This window comes from Pseudorasbora parva, chromosome 16, assembly GCF_024679245.1.
Source record: "Pseudorasbora parva isolate DD20220531a chromosome 16, ASM2467924v1, whole genome shotgun sequence".
In the NCBI taxonomy this organism is placed as follows: Eukaryota; Metazoa; Chordata; class Actinopteri; order Cypriniformes; family Gobionidae; genus Pseudorasbora; species Pseudorasbora parva.
The window spans coordinates 26277042-26301219 of record NC_090187.1 but is presented as its reverse complement, the minus strand read 5'-3'; the positions used below and the strand labels follow the sequence as shown (position 1 = coordinate 26301219).

General features: G+C 37.2%; 1 protein-coding gene across 1 annotated transcript in view; it reads left to right on the top strand.

The window, feature by feature from the left end:
- The first annotated feature begins 436 nt into the window (after positions 1 to 436).
- Positions 437 to 24178, top strand: part of mapk8ip2 (mitogen-activated protein kinase 8 interacting protein 2) — a 48452-nt gene continuing 24710 nt past the window's right edge. The window contains exon 1 of the mRNA XM_067420072.1: positions 437 to 889. Coding sequence (XP_067276173.1) covers positions 825 to 889 — 65 coding nt within the window. The 5' untranslated portion in view covers positions 437 to 824. The remainder of the gene's footprint in view (positions 890 to 24178) is intronic.

Sequence of the window (24178 nt, the reverse complement as noted above, 5' to 3'; positions counted from 1 at the left end):
AATTGCTCCTTTTGTCCCCACTTTGAAGTTATAAAACAAAGTGTTTTGGATTGACCTTGACCTCTTGTAAAAAATGATTTATCCCAAAATTTCTGTTTTAGCCAATAATAATAATAATAATAATAATAATAATAATAATAATAATAATAATAATAATGAAAAAAATGACCCTTTGAATAACCTTAACATATAGGCTAGTTAACTATTAGCCTAATGAATTTTTAGATAGGCCTAAGTATATTTAGAAAAAGGCTATTCAAATTATTTCAACTAACTGTTTGTTTTAATTGTTGCACTAAACTAGCTCTAAGCACAAACGATGTAACGTTTGCATTTTAGACTCTATCTTAAAGTTAATAACTCATTAGATTGACCAATCACTGACAGTTTCTGGAACTCTAAGCCACACCCACTTACGGCTCCAGTTGCGTGTTCATTGGCATTCTATCAGCTCGTTCTATTTCTATGAGATCCATGCACGCGCCTCTGCCTCCGTCCCTCATCAGCATCAGCATCATCAGATGCGCGCAGATCACGCCGAACAGCGCACTGGTTCATCAGCAGGTGTGTGACCGAAACAGAAGATAATCGATATCAATACATCGCCACCTATGTGTGTTCTGTATATCTGACCCTCATTTCTTTGGATCACCAATTGGACCGTTTTGATGGTTTGATTCCCATCGGGCGTCAGCAGTAGCTAAGTGTGGCCGAAGAGGAGAGAGAATAAAAGCGAGATCATATTTAATATCCGCTTCTCCAGCGTCTGTGGATGGGCTGCGGACATCTGCATCTGCAGTCTCTGTTTTTGAGTCACTAAGAAGATGGCGGACAGGGCAGAGATGTTTTCTCTCTCCACCTTCCACTCCCTCTCTCCTCCGGGATGCAGGTAAGACGCGCAGTATTTCTCTCTCTCCAGTATGAGCGGGGTTTCCTCTTCTTTTGGCATGTATATTTACAGAAGCTGGTCATATGTGACCATCAGCGCTGTTTATGTATCTGTAATGTCCTCAAACGGATCCAAAGATCAGCATCAGCATCCGCAAGCAACATCCTTGTGTTGTTGATGAAGATCAACACTAACGCCCTTGTTGTTGCTTTTTAATTTATTTTTTTATTAATCTTTTTTTTTTTTTTTTTTTTTGCACGGACACAGTGTGTATGTAAAATAATGCACTTATGTGCATTAAATTGAGCAAAGGACAGACAATTGATTTTTCCCCCCTCTCCCCCTGGCATGTCATTGCCTGACGCATCCTCTCTCAGATAGACTAGTTGGCATACTGGAAAGGCCCACGCCCTGTTGTGATGCTCTAAACTACATTTTAATGTTTAATGACACATTACAGTGTTCCCACAATTGTGTAATTATATAGTGCTGGGTAATACTAATGAACAGTACATAATTGTGAGCCTGCTTATAATTGCACATTGTTATTGTTGGTATTATACATTATTGGAACATCTAATATGGGCATTTCTGTGTAATGCAAGGTGTTACCTCATTCTTCTGTCACTTTGTACAATTATTTACTGTCATTCACGAGTAATGGATTGGCTTATATACAGAGGGTAGATGTTTATTAAAAGTTTTGATGTGCAGTGGCAGTGCATATTGCATTCATTTGACTTAATGTACATGTGAATGTAACTAGAACAATTATTAGTCATTTAAATTGATGAATGGAGCCACATCACATTCTGAAAACAATGTATTCTCAGTTCTTCAATATAAAAATTAGACTCATCTGAACCAGAAAAAAAGGTTTTTTGAAATGAGTATTTATATATATATATATATATATATATATATATATATATATATATATATATATATATATATATATATATATATATATATATATGTTATGATATGTCTTCTGTAGTTGACACCAGGACTCCAGGACTGCTCCAGGACTAAGCAATATTTATTTTAAAGAGGAAGTGAAAGATTTGAGTTTATGTTGTGAAAGATATAACAGAAAGCATTGACATACCATTTTACATTCAATACAATGTAAGCACTGCATCTAATTTGCATATTAATGTGTTCTTAGTGCAATGTAATGAAAATAGAAGTGTAATAATTGGGAGTAATAATTGGTCATATTTTCATAATAATATCTAATAATTCTTAGGAATATTGATATGTAATTTTTTTCCCTATTAACTTCTTGTGTCTCTTGATATAAACATGATCCTGGCGTCCACTACAGTGGACATTTATGAAATCAATGCTCTGTTTTGTAACAGAAAGTCACATTTTGATTGGAAACCCCATACCATTTTCCTGAGATGTTATTAATAAACACATTTGAAAATGAATCCGATTTAAATTATAAACGCAACATATCATATTTCCATAGGAAAACATTAATGTCAGCCATTTTTAAAGATCAAGAAGAATCTCAAACATTTGGTTTCTCTGCAAAGCCCTGAAAGTGCTTTTTTACAGGACACCCAGACATGTATGATGTCAGAGAAATTCACTAAATTATAATGTCCACTAGACTCTATTCCTGGGTCCCAGGATGATACAGATGTTTATGAAAAGTTTTGATGTGCAGTGCATATTGCAATAACTTGGCTTAATGTACATGTGAATGTAACTAGAACAAGTATTAGTCAATTAAATGGATGAATGGAGCCACATCACATTCTGAAAAACAAAAAATAAAAAATAAAAAACCAATGTATTCACAGTTGCTTCTATAAGGAGCTATTTCTACCTGGCCTGACCCTTACAGTGACTTTTGATAGGTGTAACACAATGGTCAGGTCAATATTAAATAATATATCTAAATTGAATAAAAGTAGTTAAATTCGATGATACCGCATCAAGTGCATTTTTAGGTTATTTTATAAAACATTTATAATAACGTAAATAAGCTAACTTCATTCAGCTACTGTTAGTGCATTAAAATTATTTTAATTAACTTTTGTTGGCTTTTTTATTTTTTCAACAAAATAGGTGGTCTTCTTTTGATTGAGCTGCTACATGTAAATATTTTATTGAGGTGACACTACATTAAAGGGTTAGTTCACCCAAAAAGGGAAATTCTGCCATTAATTACTTATGCTAATGTTGTTCGACCCCCGTAAGACCTCCGTTCATCTTCTGAACACAAATGAAGATACTTTTGTTGAAATCCGATGGCTCAGAAAGGCCTTCACTGACACCAATGTCATTTCCTCTCTCAAGACCCATAAAAGGCACTAAAGACATCATAAAAAAAAAAAAAAATTCAATAGAGTGGCTCTACAATCATTTGATGAAGTGACGAGAATAGTTTTTGTGTGCGAAAAACAAAATAATTTCATATAATTCATCCGACTCATGAATCGATGTGCTGATTCGGTTCGAAATTTTGTTTTGAAATCAGCCCATCACTATATAAGTCTTTATTTAGTTTTTTTGCTCTCAAAAACTATTCTCATCGCTTCATAAAATGATTGTAGAATCACTGTAGTGAGATGGGCTTTGTAACGACATCTTTAGTGCCTTTTATGGGTCTTGAGAGAGGAAATGACATTGGTGTCAGTAAAGGCCTTTTTGACCCATCGGATTTCAACAAAAATATCTTCATTTGTGTTCCGAAGATGAACGGAGGTCTTACGGGTGTTGAATGACATGAGGGTAAGTAATTAATGAAAGAATTTTCATTTTTGGGTGAACTAACCCTTTAAGTATGGTTTAGATTTAACTACTTATAAGGATGAAGGGAAATTGTTAGCTTAACTTGGCAACAACCATCCAATGAGTGGCAGTTCAATTTCATTTTCTCCATGGTGGTTATGACCTGCTGGTCTTCCTCTCACTCATCTAGTGTATTAATGTAAGGGTATGTGGTGGTATCGCACTTTATTCCTGAAATGAAGGTGACGTTTGCTCGACAAACACACAAAGACAGGCAGAGAGAGTGATCCTTCCACCATAAACTAAACTAAATGTGCCTCCTGTCAGTATATGTGAGCAGAAATAAAACATCCAGCAGAATAAATCGAAAGGGTCACATCACATTCTGATAATCTCAGGTCAAGCATCAATCTAAAGCCATGCGCTGGAACAGGGCAGGCGATATCAACCGCATGTGCTGTGAATGTAACCCCTCCGGTTCTACTCGCACCGCTCTGAGCAGGATTTGAACCGACATTTACAGCATGAGTGGCGGGCACACTAACAAGGACGCTAAAGACCGCAGACTCTAGCGTTAGTCTCTAATGTGCCTCTTGAGGCCAGATAGTGAGCATAACCTGCTACTGGTTAACCTCACACCGTTCTCTTTTTAGTAGCTGACCTCCGTTACCCTCACCCCCATGAATCTTACTCCCAAACGGGTCACGGCACCAACATATCCCCTCTAGTTTTACTCACACCGCTCCAAGCAGTGTTTCGAACAGGTTTCTGACATGATAAAGCACGGGTGTGCTAATTGGTTATGCTAGTCACTACTAATGCACCTGGGGAGTGAGGTTTACCTGCACAGTAGACATGTGCCGTGTGCCGGTAATGCGATATATCACGGTAATGAATATGGATGGTATTGTTTTTGTGGGCACCTCAAAATACCGTAAATAATAATTTGTTAATAATAATTTATTTTTTTATAATGCACTTAATAATACTTTCCCCATCAACCATATACAATGCTTGCAACATGAATGAACAAGGGAAGGAGATGCACACGCTGAACTAATTGCACGTTCATTTTCTGACAGCAGAGGGCGCTGACTGAATTGTAGAATGCAGCGTTTACCCTGGAAACCTGCAAACAAACCGACTGCTCTAAGCTAGTAGCCTAGAAATCTAGACACACCCTAGCGGCAGCAAATCTAATCTGCCGCGAGTGTTGTCTAGCAACTCTCAAAACACTTCTGAGCTGTAAAAATCAAACTCTGGTCGGGCCAATCACATCGTGTATAGAGTCAGTTGGTGGGGCTTAACATAATGATGGCAGAGTTGCGCTTGCGTGCTTAAACACAAAAGCTGGCGAACGGCGGCCTTTCGAATCAGCTTTGACCACGACTCTGGAAGTCTTGGAGTTAAACTTTCCTCTGAGAAAAGAACAAAGAACGGCACTGAAGTCATTCTTACTAAGAGAAGATGTGTTCAGAGTTTTGCCGACCGGATACGGCGAAAGTTTAATCTTCACATGTTTACTAGCTTCAACTAGCTGCACTTCACGTTGCTCTAGTTGGTTGTAGCTCTATTCTATCGTGTGCAGAGGGAGTTTGAAAGACAACCGTTTATCCCGCCCCTCGGATTGAGCCCTGTCAATGGTGAGTTTCCAGACCAAACATCTTGATGTGGGTCTGGCTTGTCAGGCTAATAGGCTAGTGCAGTTTTTAAAAAGCTCCAAACAGCCATTCATTTTTTTGTAATCTCAGGCCCTGTCCACACGAACACGGGTATTTTCAAAACAGCAGCTTTTTCTACGCGGTTTGGTTGTTCGTCCACACACAAACGCTGTATCTGGTTACTGAAACCAGACTTTTTTGAAAACTCCGGCAAGATTTTTAGAAACTCCAGTTACAGCGTTGTCGTGTAGATGGTGAAACCGGAGATTTCGGCTTTTTAAGTCGAAGTGCACGCCATTCTCTCCTTCGTTTGATGTCAGATTTTCCACGTTATCTCGTTGATTTACATTAGTTGAGTCTATTCGGTGGATTGTTTTTTTAAAACGGAGGAGGAAAAACTCGAGCAAATACCCGTGTACATGTGGACTAGGCCTCAGTGTTGTTCATCACAGCACCAAATACTTAATACTTAAAGACTTTAATAGGCTATTTATTTTCAAACTTAAACATTTTTATATTTTAATCTGGACTACATGCCCTAATGAATAGACATGTTCTGATTATTTGTTATTGTTCAGTAAAATTTTGAGACATGCGGCTTCCTTATTACCAAACTGACAATGAAAAATACTTATAAATAATTAATTATTCTAAGTAATGTTAATTTCTTAGTTACTGTTTACTAACATTACTAAGAACTTATCATTATCAAAAGAACTTATTTAATGGACCTAAGATAAAACTAACAATGATCAGTTGTATGTCTTAACTAACAATAAAAAAAAACATAATACTCTTTGCAACAGATGTAACTATTGCTCAATCTTAGTTAATGCATTAAATAATGAGACCTTATTGTAATGTTACCTGTTGTTCTTTATAGCCTAATTCTTTTGCACTTTAATCTGTTTGAAAATGTAACTTTTATATATGTTTGGTGTATTGTAGCCTATTACTGTATTTAAACATTCAGAGTTATTTCTGTTATTACAAAAAGAGTTCTTAAAGCTGTTATACTATAACAACACTTTTTTTGCAACTTATGCTGCCTTCACGTGCTATCAGAATTATCGTAAATACAGGTTTTTGAGGTAAAAATTGCACATGAACGCCCTCTGATGTCGTGTTTACCACTGTGAAGTTCGGGAATAATTTTGATACCCAAGTTCCCGAGATAACCGTTAAAAATGGCAGATGGGAGACAAATTTCTGCTGTGGCAGGTGTTTTATTAGTGTTTTATTAGTTTTTTTTCCCCACAACAATTTCATTGTCTTGTCTTGTCGTTAAAGTAGTACATATTTACATAAATTAATAATCTTTTGAAGCATATTATGTATTTTAAACACACAGAAAATCGCATCTGTTGACCATCATTCTAGAATAGCTGACTAGCTAGTGTGGTAAAAGTAGCTATACAATAGGATCATGTATGGCTGAAAACTATTGCCATTTTAGTTTTTAAGGAGCCTTTATTGTCTACATTATGCCTTTATTGGGAATGTGATTATAAACAATATGCTTTCGTGTTGTGCTGCTATGTTTGCCAGTGATTCTATGATTTTCTGGGACCGGGAAATGACTGAAATGGTTATAGTGTCAAAATAACATTTTCCAAAGACGCACAAAAGTATGAACCTGGCGTCCTCCATTCTTTCCGACAACAAAGCACCTGAACATAACAAGCTCGTAATCACGACTTCTGAAGTGGGAAGTAGGAAACTTCCGATAGCATGTGAAGGCATTATTTCAAAATTGTGATAATGCAGTATACTGTGATAAAAGCTTTGCAATTAATTGCCACATGGAGAATTTATATCGGCACATGCCTACTGCACCCCCCCCCCCCCCAAAAAAAAAACAAACAAACAAACAAAAAAAAGCAAAACTTGATTGGATGTGCCTCTCTGTTTTTACATTTAATGTACTTTTTTCTTTATTTTATATAGTATTTACTTTACAATGCATTTGTGGGCTTGTATCCTCTCCTTGTCCTCCAATAAACCTGTCATATCTTGGAGTAGAAATAATGGGTTGCAGTTCGTGTTTTCTAATGTCTCGGGATGATATTTTAATGAAGAGGAAAGTCTTTCCCTCCATTGAAGTAGATTTATTGGCATGATAAAAAAAAAACATTTTGCACATTCTCTGACTGTCTCTATTTCTCATTTTTAAGTGTCAGGTTTAATGTGCATGATGCATTATGTGGACAAATACTTTGTATAGCTAAGACATTTGAAGTATAGAGGTGTACAAAAAAAGTACAAAACAAACATAGTGCAAAAAGTTATGAAATGGCATAAAATATACTATAGAAAGAAAGTGGATATATGCAGATTTTTTGTCCTCCTGTATGTTCTGTTTTAGTTCGCTCTTTTCTCTGTTTGCTCGGTTCCTTTTTGCCTGTTAATATGAATTATCTTGGTTACTCATTGACACTCTAGTTTGTTGATATGGTTAATCACGGAGCATGTTTACATGCACACCAGTAAGCTGATAACTCACAAATATTACCTTATTGAAATAACCAGTTTTCCTGACTACATTTTTTTTTACATGCAAACCAGTAAACTGACTGCATTTACATGACTTTATTAATAAACCGGGTTATTTCCTTTTAGTGACGGTTTATTTCCATATCTGACTCAGAGTATTCTAAAGGTTTTGTCAGTTGTGATGTTAAATAAAGCTTGCAACCTGTCAGCGGGAAATTTTTCGGCTCATATTATTCTCTCATGCAGTTACAGATGCAGCATTTTGACTGAACCTCTTCTGCTTCTGCTGCATGAGATGAGAACACATTGTTACAATTTTCTAGGTCTTTGCTTTTGTGATATATGTCCTTATTTCTTGCAAAACACTCACTGGATGCATTTAAATCTGCTCTAAGTTTGCATCTTTGTCACCTATCACACAGTAAGCAGTTTAAAGCGTTTACATGTCGCGCGAAATCGGGGTAAAGAGGCAAAAAATACCTCTTCCGACCGGTTTATGCTTAAGCCGTTTATGACCTTACGCCGATAAAAGAAAACGTGTTATCGCGTTTACATGAACATGTTCATTGTCGGCTTATTAGGCATAATCGCATGTAAATACACTCACTGATTATTAGATTATGTTCACATGTGGCCTATTGCACAAAACTAGGATAAGGGATTAAGCTGGCATATCTTGGTGATCTTGTTTAGTACACCGCTGTCATGTAAACATACCCTGAAGGCACACTCACACCATGAAAACAATAACAAAAGATAGCTGTATATTAGCAGATAAATTAAGCCAGGATCACCAAGATATCCCGGGTTAAAGGTGGCCTAGAATGATTTGAAACAATATGTTAAATTGTTCTCTGATATCTATATAAAGGGTATGTGGCTTATTTAAGGAAAAAAATTGTCCAGATACAGTTTTACAGGTCCATTTACAACCCTATAAATTGTCCCCAGGATGTAATGCTCTGTTTTTGCCTTATATGGAAGGGTCATGAATATTAATGTTGAGCTCTGCTCTGATTGGCTTATTTCAGCAGCTCACAGCAGTTCAGCTGTTCAGCTCGTGTTCATCGTGTGAGTCCTGACCGTCCTGACAGAACACAGACAGACTTTAAGCAAAACATCTCAAATGGAGATTGATAAAATGCAGCTTACTTGTTTATTGGTGTTTTCAAAACATCCGTGTGCGAGAAAGAACTCACGTTAGTGCGGTTGCCAGATTCCAGTAATTAAATCCCCCAAACAGAGCTTTTCTTTGAAAAAAAACCTGATGCATCCGGTGTTTTACCTAAACATGTCCAATCTGACAACCATATGCACGCGAGCTCTCGCGCGCGCTGGTGAACTGAAAACACCAATAAACAAGTAAGCTGCATTTTATCAATCTCCATTTGAGATGTTCTGCTTAAAGTGTCATTCAGTCTACATTTTAGACTTGTCTTTTTTCGTCAACGATAATGCATGCTTATATAACGTAAGGCACAATGTAGGCTAACGTTATGCAGTGACTGTGATGTAGCCTAAACTGAAATACAAATAAGCAAAAACATCATAGGAAACACCATACTTCAGTTTTCAAAAATATAAATATATAACTTATATTTTTACAAAATGAATAGCCTTGTCAAATGACTGTCGTTTCAACTTATTTGGTGGAAAAGGTGACGTTTGCTAGAAGCAAAGCATCTACGGTTGTATTTTGTAATACAAAATAATATTACCCTTTGTCATTAGACACACTATTTAGTTTTGTATGGTACTTGGTGTTTCCTATTGTTACAGTACTAGCATCTTGCGTTATCTAGACAATGCTGTCTCTCTAAGAAACTTTCCATTTAATCAGAAATTGTTCAAACAGTCAATGAGTGGATAAAATCGCTACTTACTGCTTACAAGAATACAGTTGTAATTGCCACTTTCTTCAGTTTAAGACTCTGAGCGAAGCTTGCTTGAAATGGGCCTAACAAACAAACGATCTTGAATTAAATTGTTGTGGTATCGGATTGTAAGACTGAAAAAACTAGTATATGCCGAAATGTCTGAATGAAGAACAAAGACTCTCTGAGAAAATAAGGAAATTAACATCTGAACTGTCCCTCACACACCACTGGAGACGCAAGTCTCACCTCACTATCAGCTAATCTACATCTTTCCCTATTGACTCCCTCTCCCCCAATTCATTCCCTCTCTCATGCTGAGATCACTGAAAATGCATCCAGAATCTCTATATTACAATGTCAATCCACACGATCGAGTATCATATGTGTTTGATATCGTTTGAAATGTCTCAGTGCGACTGGTACAAATATCTCAACTCCACAGAAGTTAACCAAAAGATAATCAATGTTTTAAGAGTTTTAAGATATCTTGTCTTAGTTTGGTGGGTGTGGCTTTCAGCCATTTGGCCTTTGCATCAATACAAGTCTTGATCAATGCAAATTCCCATTGTGAGCTTGTGTTAACATTTGAAAGAGTTTGTGCATTTGTTTCTGGGTATTTAAGGAAATGTTGCAAAGACCTCAGGGCTTGACACTTTAAACCGGTCAGCCCGTAATGCTGGATGTCTCTCAAGATAGCCAGCATTATGTAATTTTCAGAAGTCAGGTATACATTTCATTCTTTACTTCAGAGTATTTGATGTTATATATGGATTACCTTTGAATTGACTATGTAATTGGCTTTATACATTTACCTGACTGTTAAATAAATTGTTACACTTTGATAGATTCTGACTTGCTCTGGAATTATTCATGTTGGGTATAATTTCAACAAAGGGTTAAACGGAATAATTAAATGTGTACTTAAACTATTAAAAATGAATGACCAAATAACCAATTGGCATTCTAACCCAAATTCTAAATTATCATTAAATGGAGTCAGATAACGAGGGATTGGAATAAAATCCCCTTTTCCCCGCTGAAAAGACGAACGCGCAGCGAACTTCACCCGCCGATCGTTAGCCTCCATTGGGACGATTTGGGCGGCCCTACAAAATGGTGACCAGCCTCCGTGATGTTGCAACTCTCTTAAGAGCAACGTCTTTTCAGCGAAGTATTCGATTTTAAAATCAACAAGAGGTTTGAACTTCTCTTTCTTCAGCTGTTCTGGTAAGTCAAATTCTTTTTGCCTTTTTAGAAATGTTTAGGGAAAAACAGACGCATCCCATATAGACACATGAATAGAATGGGTCGGAATACCCAATGTTAGACCGGAACCGCAATCCGGTGGGGTTTAAGAATTTAGATACAATCACATATCAGGGACATGATAGCGACAGCGCAGTAGAGGAATTGAAACTCGTGTTATGAATTTTAAAATATTTCCTTGTCGGCGTAGAGTTGCAAATTAGAACGTTTTTTAAATCAGCTAAATGCTTTCTCTATTGTTTTATTAGCTTTGTTGCAACAAACTAGCAACGCACGGTGAGAACGAGCAAACAATAGAATGAGAACTCTAAGTATGTAAACAACTGGAATACATTTGTGATTTGATAAATAGCAATGTTTATATTTGTTTATGAAAAGCAAAGTAGGAAAACAGGCTGATGTAACATTTAAAAGTTAAGAACTTTTTGTTTGATCAGAATTGGCTATAAATATTATTGCTACGCAGCAAATTACTCGTGACTAGAAATGATTAAGAGGTGGTAAGAATTTAAATCTAAGAGACTGATATACAGAATAATAGTGATGTTGTTACTGTATTTTTGTTAAGAAACCGCATGTTAATGTTCTGAGTGGCTCAGCGAGCCCACGGGGCGTACCACGCCCACTCGGAGAACAGACTTTCTCTCCCTGTTCAGGGAGCATTTCGCCCAATAAGTAACAAACTAAATCTATCACATTTTGTGAATACAGTTAAAATTACCATTGTGCCGCCATACAGATTAGTCTTTAAATAGACTAAATCAAGCAAATAGGCATTTGTAATCTCAAAAGATGAGTGAATGTGCTTGCATCAGCCTGAACCACAGTCTTTTTCATATTCAAATGTATTGACGCGATGCAATCTAAAACTTCTTCAGAATTCAAACAGAGATTTGGTGATGCACTCAGCATGTTCCTTCAGTGTTAACAACAACAGAGTCGCCCATTGGCTTTAAGCCTGACCATTGTTGTGCACGTGGTGAACATGATGGTGCAGCAATGATTGCCTTTTGAAGAAAAGAACACAAATGAGCTGCTCCACAGACTCTTCAGGAACCAGAAATAATATTATTTAATTTATATTGTTTTTAATATAATATAATTGTATTATAAATCAAAACATAATATACATTGTATTATAATTGCCAAGCAGGGCATTAGGAGAAAGATCAAATTATGTATGGATTGTTACATTTGATTTCATTCTAATTTAATCTGAAATTATGGACTTTAGTAGATTACGTTGTATCCATTCGTTACCGCAAATCTGCGTCAGGTTAGAAACGGACTAAAACTACTTTTGAGTGGAGCATTGGGGCACGCCAATTGAGATTTTAGAGCTCCGTCTAACGCTTAGCATTAGTTCAAGTGTACTTAGATTGTGAAGGCTAAAAAGGGAATTTCCGTTTAGGACAACAATGTTGCTCGACCAACCTAAATAGGGTGAGCCTTACCTCTGTTTAAAGTAAAGTTACTCTAGCTAAGTGTACATGGGAAACCATGACACGATCATACCAAAACTACTATTAGAGAAAGTATCGGTCGACTTATAGCTATAGTAGTGGTCGTGACCTCTGACTAGAGAAAACATTGCTTTAATTTAAGTGTACACAGTCTATGGGGACTAAACAAAATACTTTTAGAATGAGTGAGCATGTGGGCAACCCTCTAAATAGTATAGTCAATTACCTCTGTCTACATGACTAAGACTGGCGAGTTTGTGATCGTGGGCCCGCATAATAAATGGCCAGTGCGAGGACCCTAAGCGACGGTGAGAACCGAATAAACAAGTCCAATAAGAGAAAAGAGTTAAATAGATTAATCAAACACGTACTCAAATGTATAAACTATTAAAAATCTTTGGAAACCTTAGGGGTTGTGCTGTTATCTTTTGCCTTTACAAGAACACAGCTATATGTGTGGCACTGATAATAGCAAACCAATTCACCCTTCACCACCGAAGTACCTCAATTTTTTTTACAGGTCACAGAGACCTCAAATAATCATATGTGTGTGTGACACCGTAAAACAAAATTCAAAGCAGACAACACCAAAACAGGTGAATCAATTTCTGCCCACAGATCTGACTGTAAAGAGAGCAACTGGAAATAAAGCCATGGGAACCAACCCATCGGAATTCATGACAGTATGAGCGATAAAAGCTCTGATTAATCCAGAAAAAATTCTCCAGCAGAACTGGGGTTTCTAATGCTCACAGCAGACTGTGAAGGCTCGACTCTAAGAACAGTTTTAAGGTGTCACACACTGTACTAAAACAACAGCAACAACTTAGACCTGGCCGATGAAACTCTGTTTCATGTGACAGCCAGGATGAAAATTGCAACAGGCATAATAGTGCCATTCAAATAAGTCCAAACCTGACTGTGAAGCTGTTGATAATGTCAGAATTAACTGTGATTCTCTTTGCATTATTTCTGTCTCAGATTGACAATTGCAATTCCTTGGAGGATGGACACCAGGATGGGGCTAACACCCCCATTAGAGCCAGAACAATGGAATTGTCAGAACAACCTAGAATGATGGAGATGGGTGCGAAAACACTTAATGGGGTCATTCACACTTCACAAAATGTATACCTCCCAGTGTAGCACTGGAACTAAATTTTGCAACACAGATTGTTATTGATAAGACTCCACCCATCTCCACACAGAACACACACCTCCTTCACTACACCCTCATATCACCTGAAACAGATCAAATCTATCCAGGTTGTACACTACACATAAAAGATGGCATAGAGTCCAAAAGTATTACCTCACTAAAGATCTATTGTCCATCTTTTCACAACAACAGATCCAAATAGCTTCACACACACAGGATAGTAGAGTTGGTCACATGATGACAGTATCACAAAGACACACATAGCAAACGCTATTCACAACATCCTCATGGGAAAACACTGTATTACACATGTGCAAGACTAATCACAAATTGATGAGGCAAATTCTAAAGCAGAAAGACAGACCTGCTATGGAAATTCAAAATTTTTAAACTTTCTGATTGTTATTGATGTGGTTGGAAAGTCAGAGGGCCCCTGATTTGTCAACACATCACTAATAACAGAAATATTATCAAAGTAGATAAAGCTGAAGTGTGAGCACTTCAATCAATTTACAAAAATTAAAATTTGATCCTGTAATCGATTTTGATGTAGCCTGCCTGCTGCACTCACACACACTCACACTCACACACTCACACACACACTCACACACACACACACACACTCACACTCACACACACACACACACACACACACACACACTGTGACAAGGAATACACAATCTCCATTATTGAATGACTAAACATATTTAGATCTGCCTTAATTGCATTGGAAGATTCCTGAACAAACACAGTGGTTATTATATATATATGTATATCTTCATAATTGTGATTGAATATTATTGATGCTATTATTATATGCATATCATTTATTTTAATATATAAACTGCACTGACTTTTTGCTGCATTTCTTTAAGTAATTCAGACCAAGAATACTAAAATTCCACTCTCACTTTATCCCAGTGATAGTGAAGAATTAGGTGATTTAATATATTTAATCCACCCCACCAATTATGACCTTAAAAAAAACACTTGAGAGAAGGTGTACCAATCGCACTGCTGACGTGAACCCACATTGTTTTTTATTTTTGTTTTCTTGCATTGTATGTTCTTATGCATTTCTCTATGGCTTTAAGTTCATCAGTGTTCAGTCGTTAAGTGGCCATTAAGACTCTTTTCAGGTGTCAACTACGGAGAAGCCTTCCACCCATTGAAATCTACCCAGTGAACCACACCATTGGAGGTGTGAGGATTACACAAGGAGAGTCAGATTATCGGGAAGGTGCAGAAGCAGAAGCTTCCCCATGAAGAAGTGACACGTTAACTGAACATTCACCAAGGTCCGAGACTGACTCTATGAACATGCTGTGCTGAACCACAGGTAGAACACCTGAACACATTCACCCACCAGCTGAAACTCAAGCTACACAAACCTGGCGAGACGGTGTCCTGCAGGTGAACAAAGAGCCTTCCGAAGGGCTCTGCAGCTGCTAAGACAATTTCTTCATCTCAAGGATTGAACCAACGTCTAACCAACGTCTAACAGTGATCCCATAGGACCACCAGAGTTTGACCCATTGGGATCAAGAGGTGGAACTGTAAGACTGAAAAAACTAGTATATGCCGAAATGTCTGAATGAAGAACAAAGACTCTCTGAGAAAATAAGGAAATTAACATCTGAACTGTCCCTCACACACCACTGGAGACGCAAGTCTCACCTCACTATCAGCTAATCTACATCTTTCCCTATTGACTCCCTCTCCCCCAATTCATTCCCTCTCTCATGCTGAGATCACTGAAAATGCATCCAGAATCTCTATATTACAATGTCAATCCACACGATCGAGTATCATATGTGTTTGATATCGTTTGAAATGTCTCAGTGCGACTGGTACAAATATCTCAACTCCACAGAAGTTAACCAAAAGATAATCAATGTTTTAAGAGTTTTAAGATATCTTGTCTTAGTTTGGTGGGTGTGGCTTTCAGCCATTTGGCCTTTGCATCAATACAAGTCTTGATCAATGCAAATTCCCATTGTGAGCTTGTGTTAACATTTGAAAGAGTTTGTGCATTTGTTTCTGGGTATTTAAGGAAATGTTGCAAAGACCTCAGGGCTTGACACTTTAAACCGGTCAGCCCGTAATGCTGGATGTCTCTCAAGATAGCCAGCATTATGTAATTTTCAGAAGTCAGGTATACATTTCATTCTTTACTTCAGAGTATTTGATGTTATATATGGATTACCTTTGAATTGACTATGTAATTGGCTTTATACATTTACCTGACTGTTAAATAAATTGTTACACTTTGATAGATTCTGACTTGCTCTGGAATTATTCATGTTGGGTATAATTTCAACAAAGGGTTAAACGGAATAATTAAATGTGTACTTAAACTATTAAAAATGAATGACCAAATAACCAATTGGCATTCTAACCCAAATTCTAAATTATCATTAAATGGAGTCAGATAACGAGGGATTGGAATAAAATCCCCTTTTCCCCGCTGAAAAGACGAACGCGCAGCGAACTTCACCCGCCGATCGTTAGCCTCCATTGGGACGATTTGGGCGGCCCTACAGGATTATAAACATCAACCATGACTGTTGACATTTTTATCTGTGGGAAGGGTAGAAAAGTCTCCTGAACAGCCTGGAACATGAAGTGTGTCCATGCGAGCAGCTTGTTTTGATGATTCGCTCCATTTCTGCCTGACAATGAACATGTTTGGACAGATGCAAATGTTGGGGGCGTCCATATAAATGATCCCCAAAGCTTGCGTCACTGTTGGGTTTATGTTGAGAAGCACTTTTTTTCCCGTTGCGTTATGGATTCACGAGATTTCCATGAGAAATAGGAGGCAATGATGTTTGATGTCCATGTACTGAACTCTTATTATTTCACTATGGCAAGGTTAATTCAATTTTTCATTCTAGGGCACCTTTAATCCCTTATCCTAGTTTTATGCAATAGGCCCCTTTTTTATCTACTTCCCTTTGTTTTTTCCTTGTGTTTATTGCTGCCTTCACACATGCTATCGTAATTATTGTAAATGCAAGTTTCCTAGGTAAAAATTGCACATGAATGCCCTGATATCGTGTGATACTCAAATTTCCAATATGGGCGTGCCACTTTAAACATGGTGGCGGGGAGAACTACTGCTGTGATATGTATGATTTATTAGTTTTTCCCCAAAAACAGATCGTCTTGTCTTGTTGTTAATGTACAGGTCCTTCTCAAAAAAAGTAGCATATTGTGATAAAGTTCATTATTTATTATACACCAACTGAAATATTTCAGGCCTTTTATTGTTTTAATGCTGATGATTTTGGCATACAGCTCATGAAAATATCAAAAAATTAGCATATCATGAAAAGGTTCTCTAAACGAGCTATTAACCTAATCATCTGAATCAACTAATTAACTCTAAACACCTGCAAAATACTCCTGAGGCTTTTAAAAACTCCCAGCTTGGTTCATTACTCAAAACCGCAATCATGGGTAAGACTGCCGACCTGACTGCTGTCCAGAAGGCCATCATTGACACCCTCAAGCGAGAGGGTAAGACACAGAAAGACATTTCTGAACGAATAGGCTGTTCCCAGAGTGCTGTATCAAGGCACCTCAGTGGGAAGTCTGTGGGAAGGAAAAAGTGTGGCAAAAAACGCAGCACAACGTGAAGGGGTGACCAGACCCTGAGGAAGATTGTGGAGAAGGACCGATTCCAGATCTTGGGGAACCTGCGGAAGCAGTGGACTGAGTCTGGAGTAGAAATATCCAGAGCCACCTTGCACAGGCGTGTGCAGGAAATGGGCTACAGGTGCCGCATTCCCCAGGTCAAGCCACTTTGGGCTACAGAGAAGCAGCACTGGACTGTTGCTCAGTGGTCCAAAGTACTTTTTTCAGATGAAAGCAAATTTTGTCATTCGGAAATCAAGGTGCCAGAGTCTGGAGGAAGATTGATCGCCTCCATGCCACGCTGCATTGAAGCAGTCATTTCTGCAAAAGGATTCCTGACCAAGTATTGAGTGCATAACTGAACATGATTATTTGAAAGTTGACTTTTTTTGTATTAAAAACACTTTTCTTTTATTGGTCGGATGAAATATGCTAATTTTTGAGATAGGAATTTTGGGTTTTCATGAGCTGTATGCCAAAATCATCAGTATTAAAACAATAAAAGACCTGAAATATTTTAGATGGTGTGCAATGAATCTAAAATATATGAAAGTTTAATTTGTATCATTACATTATGGAAAAGAATGAACTTTCACAATATGCTAATATTTTGAGAAGGACCTGTAGTTTATATGTACATATACGAGTAATCATTTGAAGCTTATTGTAGGCTTTATACATAGCGAAAATAAACCCTGCTACACTATATTTTGGTTTAAATAAGATTTTCCCAATAAACAGGCAAGAATAAACCTGGCAATGCCCCGACAAAATGTTGCAAATTGCTTTTTAAATGGAAACGGTGGTGTGTTGAACACACCCCGTTCTGATGATGCAAGAGTTGCAACTATGGCAGCTGAGAAGGCCATTCTTTGTGTTCTTTTTGAAGAATTTTCGGAGCCTGATGAAATATAAATATGTGTTTAATACTGCAAAACACGCTGGATGTTATAGTCACTGCCCTTACTGTCTAGAATAAAAGAGAACATCCCAATCGAGTGAAGGGATTTGTGGATTTCTGTGGTTCCTAATCATTGTTATTCAACATTTGCCTCGCATTTCAGGCTGAAAAGACACTTCAGGTGAAGGATAATCCAGCTCTTACCTCTGAGACTGTGTTATGAGCTATATGACCTTATTTTTATTGTGAGTATTAGGCTTATCATTATTGCTGGTCACTGTTGTACTATGATATTGTAATATTTACCATATAATCAGAGGAGTATAGGAAAGTTTATGAAAGTGTCGCTCAATGAGCAAAATATATAAATATGTATAGTATTTTTATGGATCCATTGTGTGAGCTGTCTCTTTAATACTGCATGGTTTATATACATGTTGCTGCTGATTGGGCTGACATTTTTGAGACACCCACCAAATTTTCAGGTTCGAAAATGCAAGGCGCACCACACAGTTTTTTTTCATTTAGAAAATAACTACATCACAGTTTTTTTTAATGTTGTTAGGAAATAAGCAGTCCTGTCAATCTAATCAAGATAACGGTCACCACAACGGAAGGCCCGCCTCTCCATTAATTCGATTGGACAATAGGGAAAAAACGCGATGACGGTGGACACTTTTCCACTTATTTTTTGAAACTAAGTTTCAACTAAGTTTCATTTTCCTCCTAAAACGTGAGGCACAGCAGGCAGTTAACTCTTTCCCCGACAAACACAGAATTTTCCAGGTTTCCGTGTTTTCAATGTCAGACGCTAGGGGGCGCTACTGCGCATCTTCTGAATGAGTACTGAATCTCCTGATCAAAACACACACGAGTAAGACGGAGTAAAACAAGCGATCGCATGTAATCACATGCATATGTAAAATAACGTCATCATCATTAAAGGGGTAATGAATTGAGGAATCAACTTTTCCTTGAGCTTTTGATATATAACAGGTCATGGTAATATAAGAATATCCTGTAAGTTTCAGAGCTGAAAACTTCCTTGTTTGTCAAAGAAAAGCTTTTATAGACACCAGGCTCAGCAAACGGTCCTGTGCTTTATACTGACATCAGTGTGTGACGAAACACCGACTTTTATTATGACGGGATGGGATTTTATTATCACAGTCGCCGGGCGCCTGCACTATTTCCTTGTTTCCGGTAATGATTATAAGGTAAAGCAGCTCCGTTTATCATATTAGATACATTTAAGTGTGTTTAAAATGATGTTATGACATTACTCTGTGCGTTCGCTCTGCGCTGCTGTGACATGTTCACACTGCTAAGAGAAAAGCGCTTCTGCCAAATAAAACTGAGGGTAACGCAGATATGACGCAATTGACAGGCGACTCCCTCAAACGCTGAAACATCCCGGTTCATTGGTTAAAATAGCAATTTTCTCACAATTTACAAATAGTTGGAAACATTTGTGATATTCTAAGTACTCAACTGAACAAAATATATAACACTGGCCTAGTGGTTTTTGGATATTTTACTTTAAAAATAGTGCATAGTGCACCTTAAGCCCTGAGTTTTTATATATTTTAATTACCTAACAAAATCTAAAATGATCAAACTTTTTTTTTTTAATTTACAGAATAACAAAATAAAAAGAGATTCAACTTAAGAATAGACTAAAAAAAGAAAAAAGGGACATTTCTCAGAGAACATAGTGTAGCTCTGTGTACATGTGTGTGTGTGTGGTTCAGGACAGATAAACGTTACTTTATGGGGACAACATTTCCACACAAAGATGGCAATATCTGAAATCATTGTCCCCATTTATTCGTCTCCATGAGGAAAACGGCTTATAAGTAATACAGAATGATTTTTTTTGAAAATGTAAAAAATCTGAAACTTTTCTGTGATGGGTAGGTTCAGGGATAGGTTTAAGCTTTTTCAGATAGACACAGCATATCGACTGAAAGAGACACACATAACACACGCAGTAAAGAATACCACAATAAAAGCAACCTCTAAGCTGTTTATGTAAGTCTACAGCTGTTCCCTTTGGATAACAGAAATAATATGGAAATGTTTGTGTACATGCACATCATAGCAGCTTCAAAAATAAATAAATGTTCTGTGTTTTGCTGTCAACATCTTCTCGTTTTCAATTAGAATATAACTGCTGGTTGCAAGAGAAGTCTGATCTAGGTAATAACAAAAGGCAGTAATATTGTCACTGTTATTATTGCAGTATAGTACTTGACATATACACATTACCATGGGGTTGGTACATTGAAAAAATATTTTATCCTCACCAAGGCTGCATTTGTTTTGACAAAAATACAAACAGTATGTTTGTGAAATATCATTTCAATATAAAATACAGTTTTCTATTTAAATATATTTTTAAATGTCATTTATTCCTGTGATGGCAAAGCTTAATTTTTAGCGTCGTTACTCCAGTCTTTATATATATCATAATATTTCATGATCCTTCAGAAGTCATCCTAATTTGTTGATTTTCTGCTCAAAAACCTCTCTCATTATTATCAATGTTAACAGTGATGCTGGTTAATATTTTATGGAAACTGATACATTTTTATCAAGATTCTTTGATGAATAAAAAGTTCATAAGATTTTGAAATAGAATTAGAAAGGCATGGTCACATTATATTCCCACATCATATATAAAATAATATCTGAGAATATTATCTGACCTACCTGCGATCTAATCAGCTTGTCTAATAAGAATATTAATTGTGGTGAAAGGTTCAATTTAACTAAAGTTTAATTGTGCTGTGAGTTACAAGACGTTATTTCATTGCAGGAGAAGAGAAGTCTGTTGGCAGATTTCTGGTCCTTTGTCACATGATGCCATTAGAATTAGTTTGTAAACTGCATGAAGGATCTACTGTTATGTAACAAGTCTTCGAATGGTGTTTGACATAGATTTAAATTGACACTCTGTGATGTACTGGCCAGATACACAGCCAATGAATAAACAAGTTGAATTCTGACTAGAGAAACTCTGTGTATATGTATATGTATATGTATATGCAGCCTGCCATACAGTATATGTGTATTACAGTATTAGATTGAGAAATGCAATCAGAATAAACATGCATCCAAACAAGAAGACACATGTACGGTTTTATCATGTCTTATTCCAACAATTTTATACAAAATCTCTTATGACCTGACTAACCTTTACATCTTGCACATTTCCCTCTCCCTCTCCCTCTCCCTCTCCCTCTCCCTCTCCCTCTCCCTCTCCCTCTCCCTCTCCCTCTCTCCCTCCTCGTGTACTGTTCTGCCTTTTCCTCTTCAACTCCTTTCCTCATAATTAATGCAGATACATTCAGTCAAGTGCTGGGTTTCCTGAGGTTTTGGTTCATTAGTGTCCCTTATTTCTCAGTTCATTCTCTTTGTCTTAGAGGTGAGAAAATAACAGTTTGAAGGAAAGTCTATATTAGTCTGTACTAGTCTATTATGTTATTGTGGATTATTATTGGCAGAAATAAATATATATAGAGAGAATCACACTGATTATAATTTTTTTTATTCACGAGAAGCTAGCCACATACTGTAAATCTGACTTTCTTAAACACTATGTATTCCATTTTCAGTGCATCTTTCAATCGAGAAGTTACCATTGTTTGAAAACAAACCAGCAATAGTGAATATATGCATGATTCAGCACATGAAGTCCATTTCTGATGGGATGTGTTGTCATGGTGACAGCTGCAGAGGTGACCTCACCCTACTTAACCTGCCTTGTGCCTCAGTGGTGTTCTGTTAATGGTGTGACATCACCCTTGCACAGTGCAGCTACTATGGCAACAGTCAATGATTGGCAGCTTATGTGCATCCCCAGGGCGTGAAACATGCCCCACCTTTCATAATTAGGATAAATGGGTTTGGAAGGGCCAACTGTTGGTTGCCTGGAAGACTTAGAGAGTAAAATTGGGAATATGGAAGGCAATTGATCATGGGGAGCATGCTTAAGAATCTTAATAAATAATCTCTTCATTTACAAGATTGATAAGGCTGTCTTAGGAGAGGTCCGTAGTTCATTGGGAAAACAGGCACTTCATCTTTGATTAATTATGTGAAGAACATCCCATCTCCGGCCCTCCGGGAACATATGAAATCTTTTTGTCTACGTGATTTACAGTTAATGACCGTGTCTATTCACTCGCACCTTCTTAACCTAAATAATTCCTTAGCATCATAGAACGCATGGTTTGCAAAGATTACTATATATATAGTGCTTGCATGTGCAAAACTTGCCGCCACAATGTTGTGGATGGTTGCCAGGGCGTTGCTATGTTGTTGTAATACTGTTTATAGGTGTTATGGATGGTTGTCACTTGCCAGGGCAGTGCTATGTACTTTCTAGGGTGCTCTGAGCACTTTTTATTGTCTTGTGTGTTTTTGTGCATATAGCAATTAAGTTACTAGGGTGTTCTAGTGGTTGCTAAGCTGTTGCCATGCTGTTAGTGAGTGATTTTTACAAGTTGCAATACAGTTGCTATAGGGTGCTCTTGGTAGTAGCCAGGGCATGGCCAGACTGTTTTGGGTGGTTGCTAGGTGACACAAAGTCCACCTCGCTATGATATTTTCTCTATGCTATGATAAGTCTCTATAATAGTCAGGTCCCTTTCATATTTTTTCAAATTTTTTTGTGACCCTCTCAGTGTAGAATGTATGAATATTATGAAGAATTTATAATAATAATTAGTACTGTCAAGTCGATTAATCACATCCAACATAAAAGTTTATAAATATGTGTATACACACGCACACACACACACACTGAGTATATACGGTATATATACAAACTTTTATGTTAGATGCGATTAATCACAATTAATTTGGACAGCTTTAATCATTTAAATTTTTTTTATGTGTGATTAAGTAATAATATTTGTGTATAAAACACCTGTAATGAGCTAAAATTGACTTTTAATGAACATCACGCTGATTAGACTAGAGTAAAGATACTGTAGGTTAATATCCAAAGCTAAACGAGTTTGTAGATGCATCTCATTATTATCCTGGTAAATCTGTTTTTTTATCTCATTCATAATTCATGAATCACTGCGAGTCTGTAACTAATATCACAGAGTGGTTCTGAATCTAGAGCACAGCTTCTCCCAGGAGCTCATGTACTGTCTGCAGTGAAGCCACAGTTTAGCATGGACTTTGAATTGAGACAGAGACATGTTGGAATGGAGATCTAGAGAAATCAAAATTTGTAGATAATAAATTTGTAGGTTATGATTTGGTTTAGCCAGTCAGATTGAAGTGGCATTAGGCCTTAAACAAAACACACACACACACGCACGCACGCACGCATGTTTGTTTTTGTGACATATGGACATTCCATAGACGTAATGGTTTTTATACTGTACAAACCATATTTTCTATCCCCCTACACTGCCCCTGCCCCTAAACCTACCCATCACAGAAAACATTCTGCATTTCTACTTTCTAAAAAATGGATCCTAATGATTTTGTAAAGTGGGGACATGGCCAATATCCTCATATTTCACCCTCCCCTTACCTATGTCATACCCATGTCATTATACACATTTGTGTTCTCATATGTCACAAAAACATGCCCGCCCACACACACACACACACACACACACACACACACACACATACACACACACACACACACACACACACACACACACACACACACACACACACACACACACACACACACACACACACACACACACACACACACACACACACACGATTTGGTTGCCTTGCTCAGAGGAGTGACGTTCTTTTAAATCCTCTGATATTTCAGTGATTAAACAAAAGCTTATTAAAACATTTCATCAAAGCACACAATCCAGAGTCTGGATCCTTGACGTTCTTCTCGTGTATGTGGGATTATTTCCATACTCCCATGTTTCATCTCATGGGAAGGTCATTAGAGGCTCATGTAGAAATATGTTCAGCACTGAAATCCCTGTAAATGGCGCTCTGATCAGGATGGCAGGTTGACAGGTTTTTTCTGGAAGCATTAACAATCTTGAGCATTTTTAAAGTCATTTCAAACACAGGGATTGCT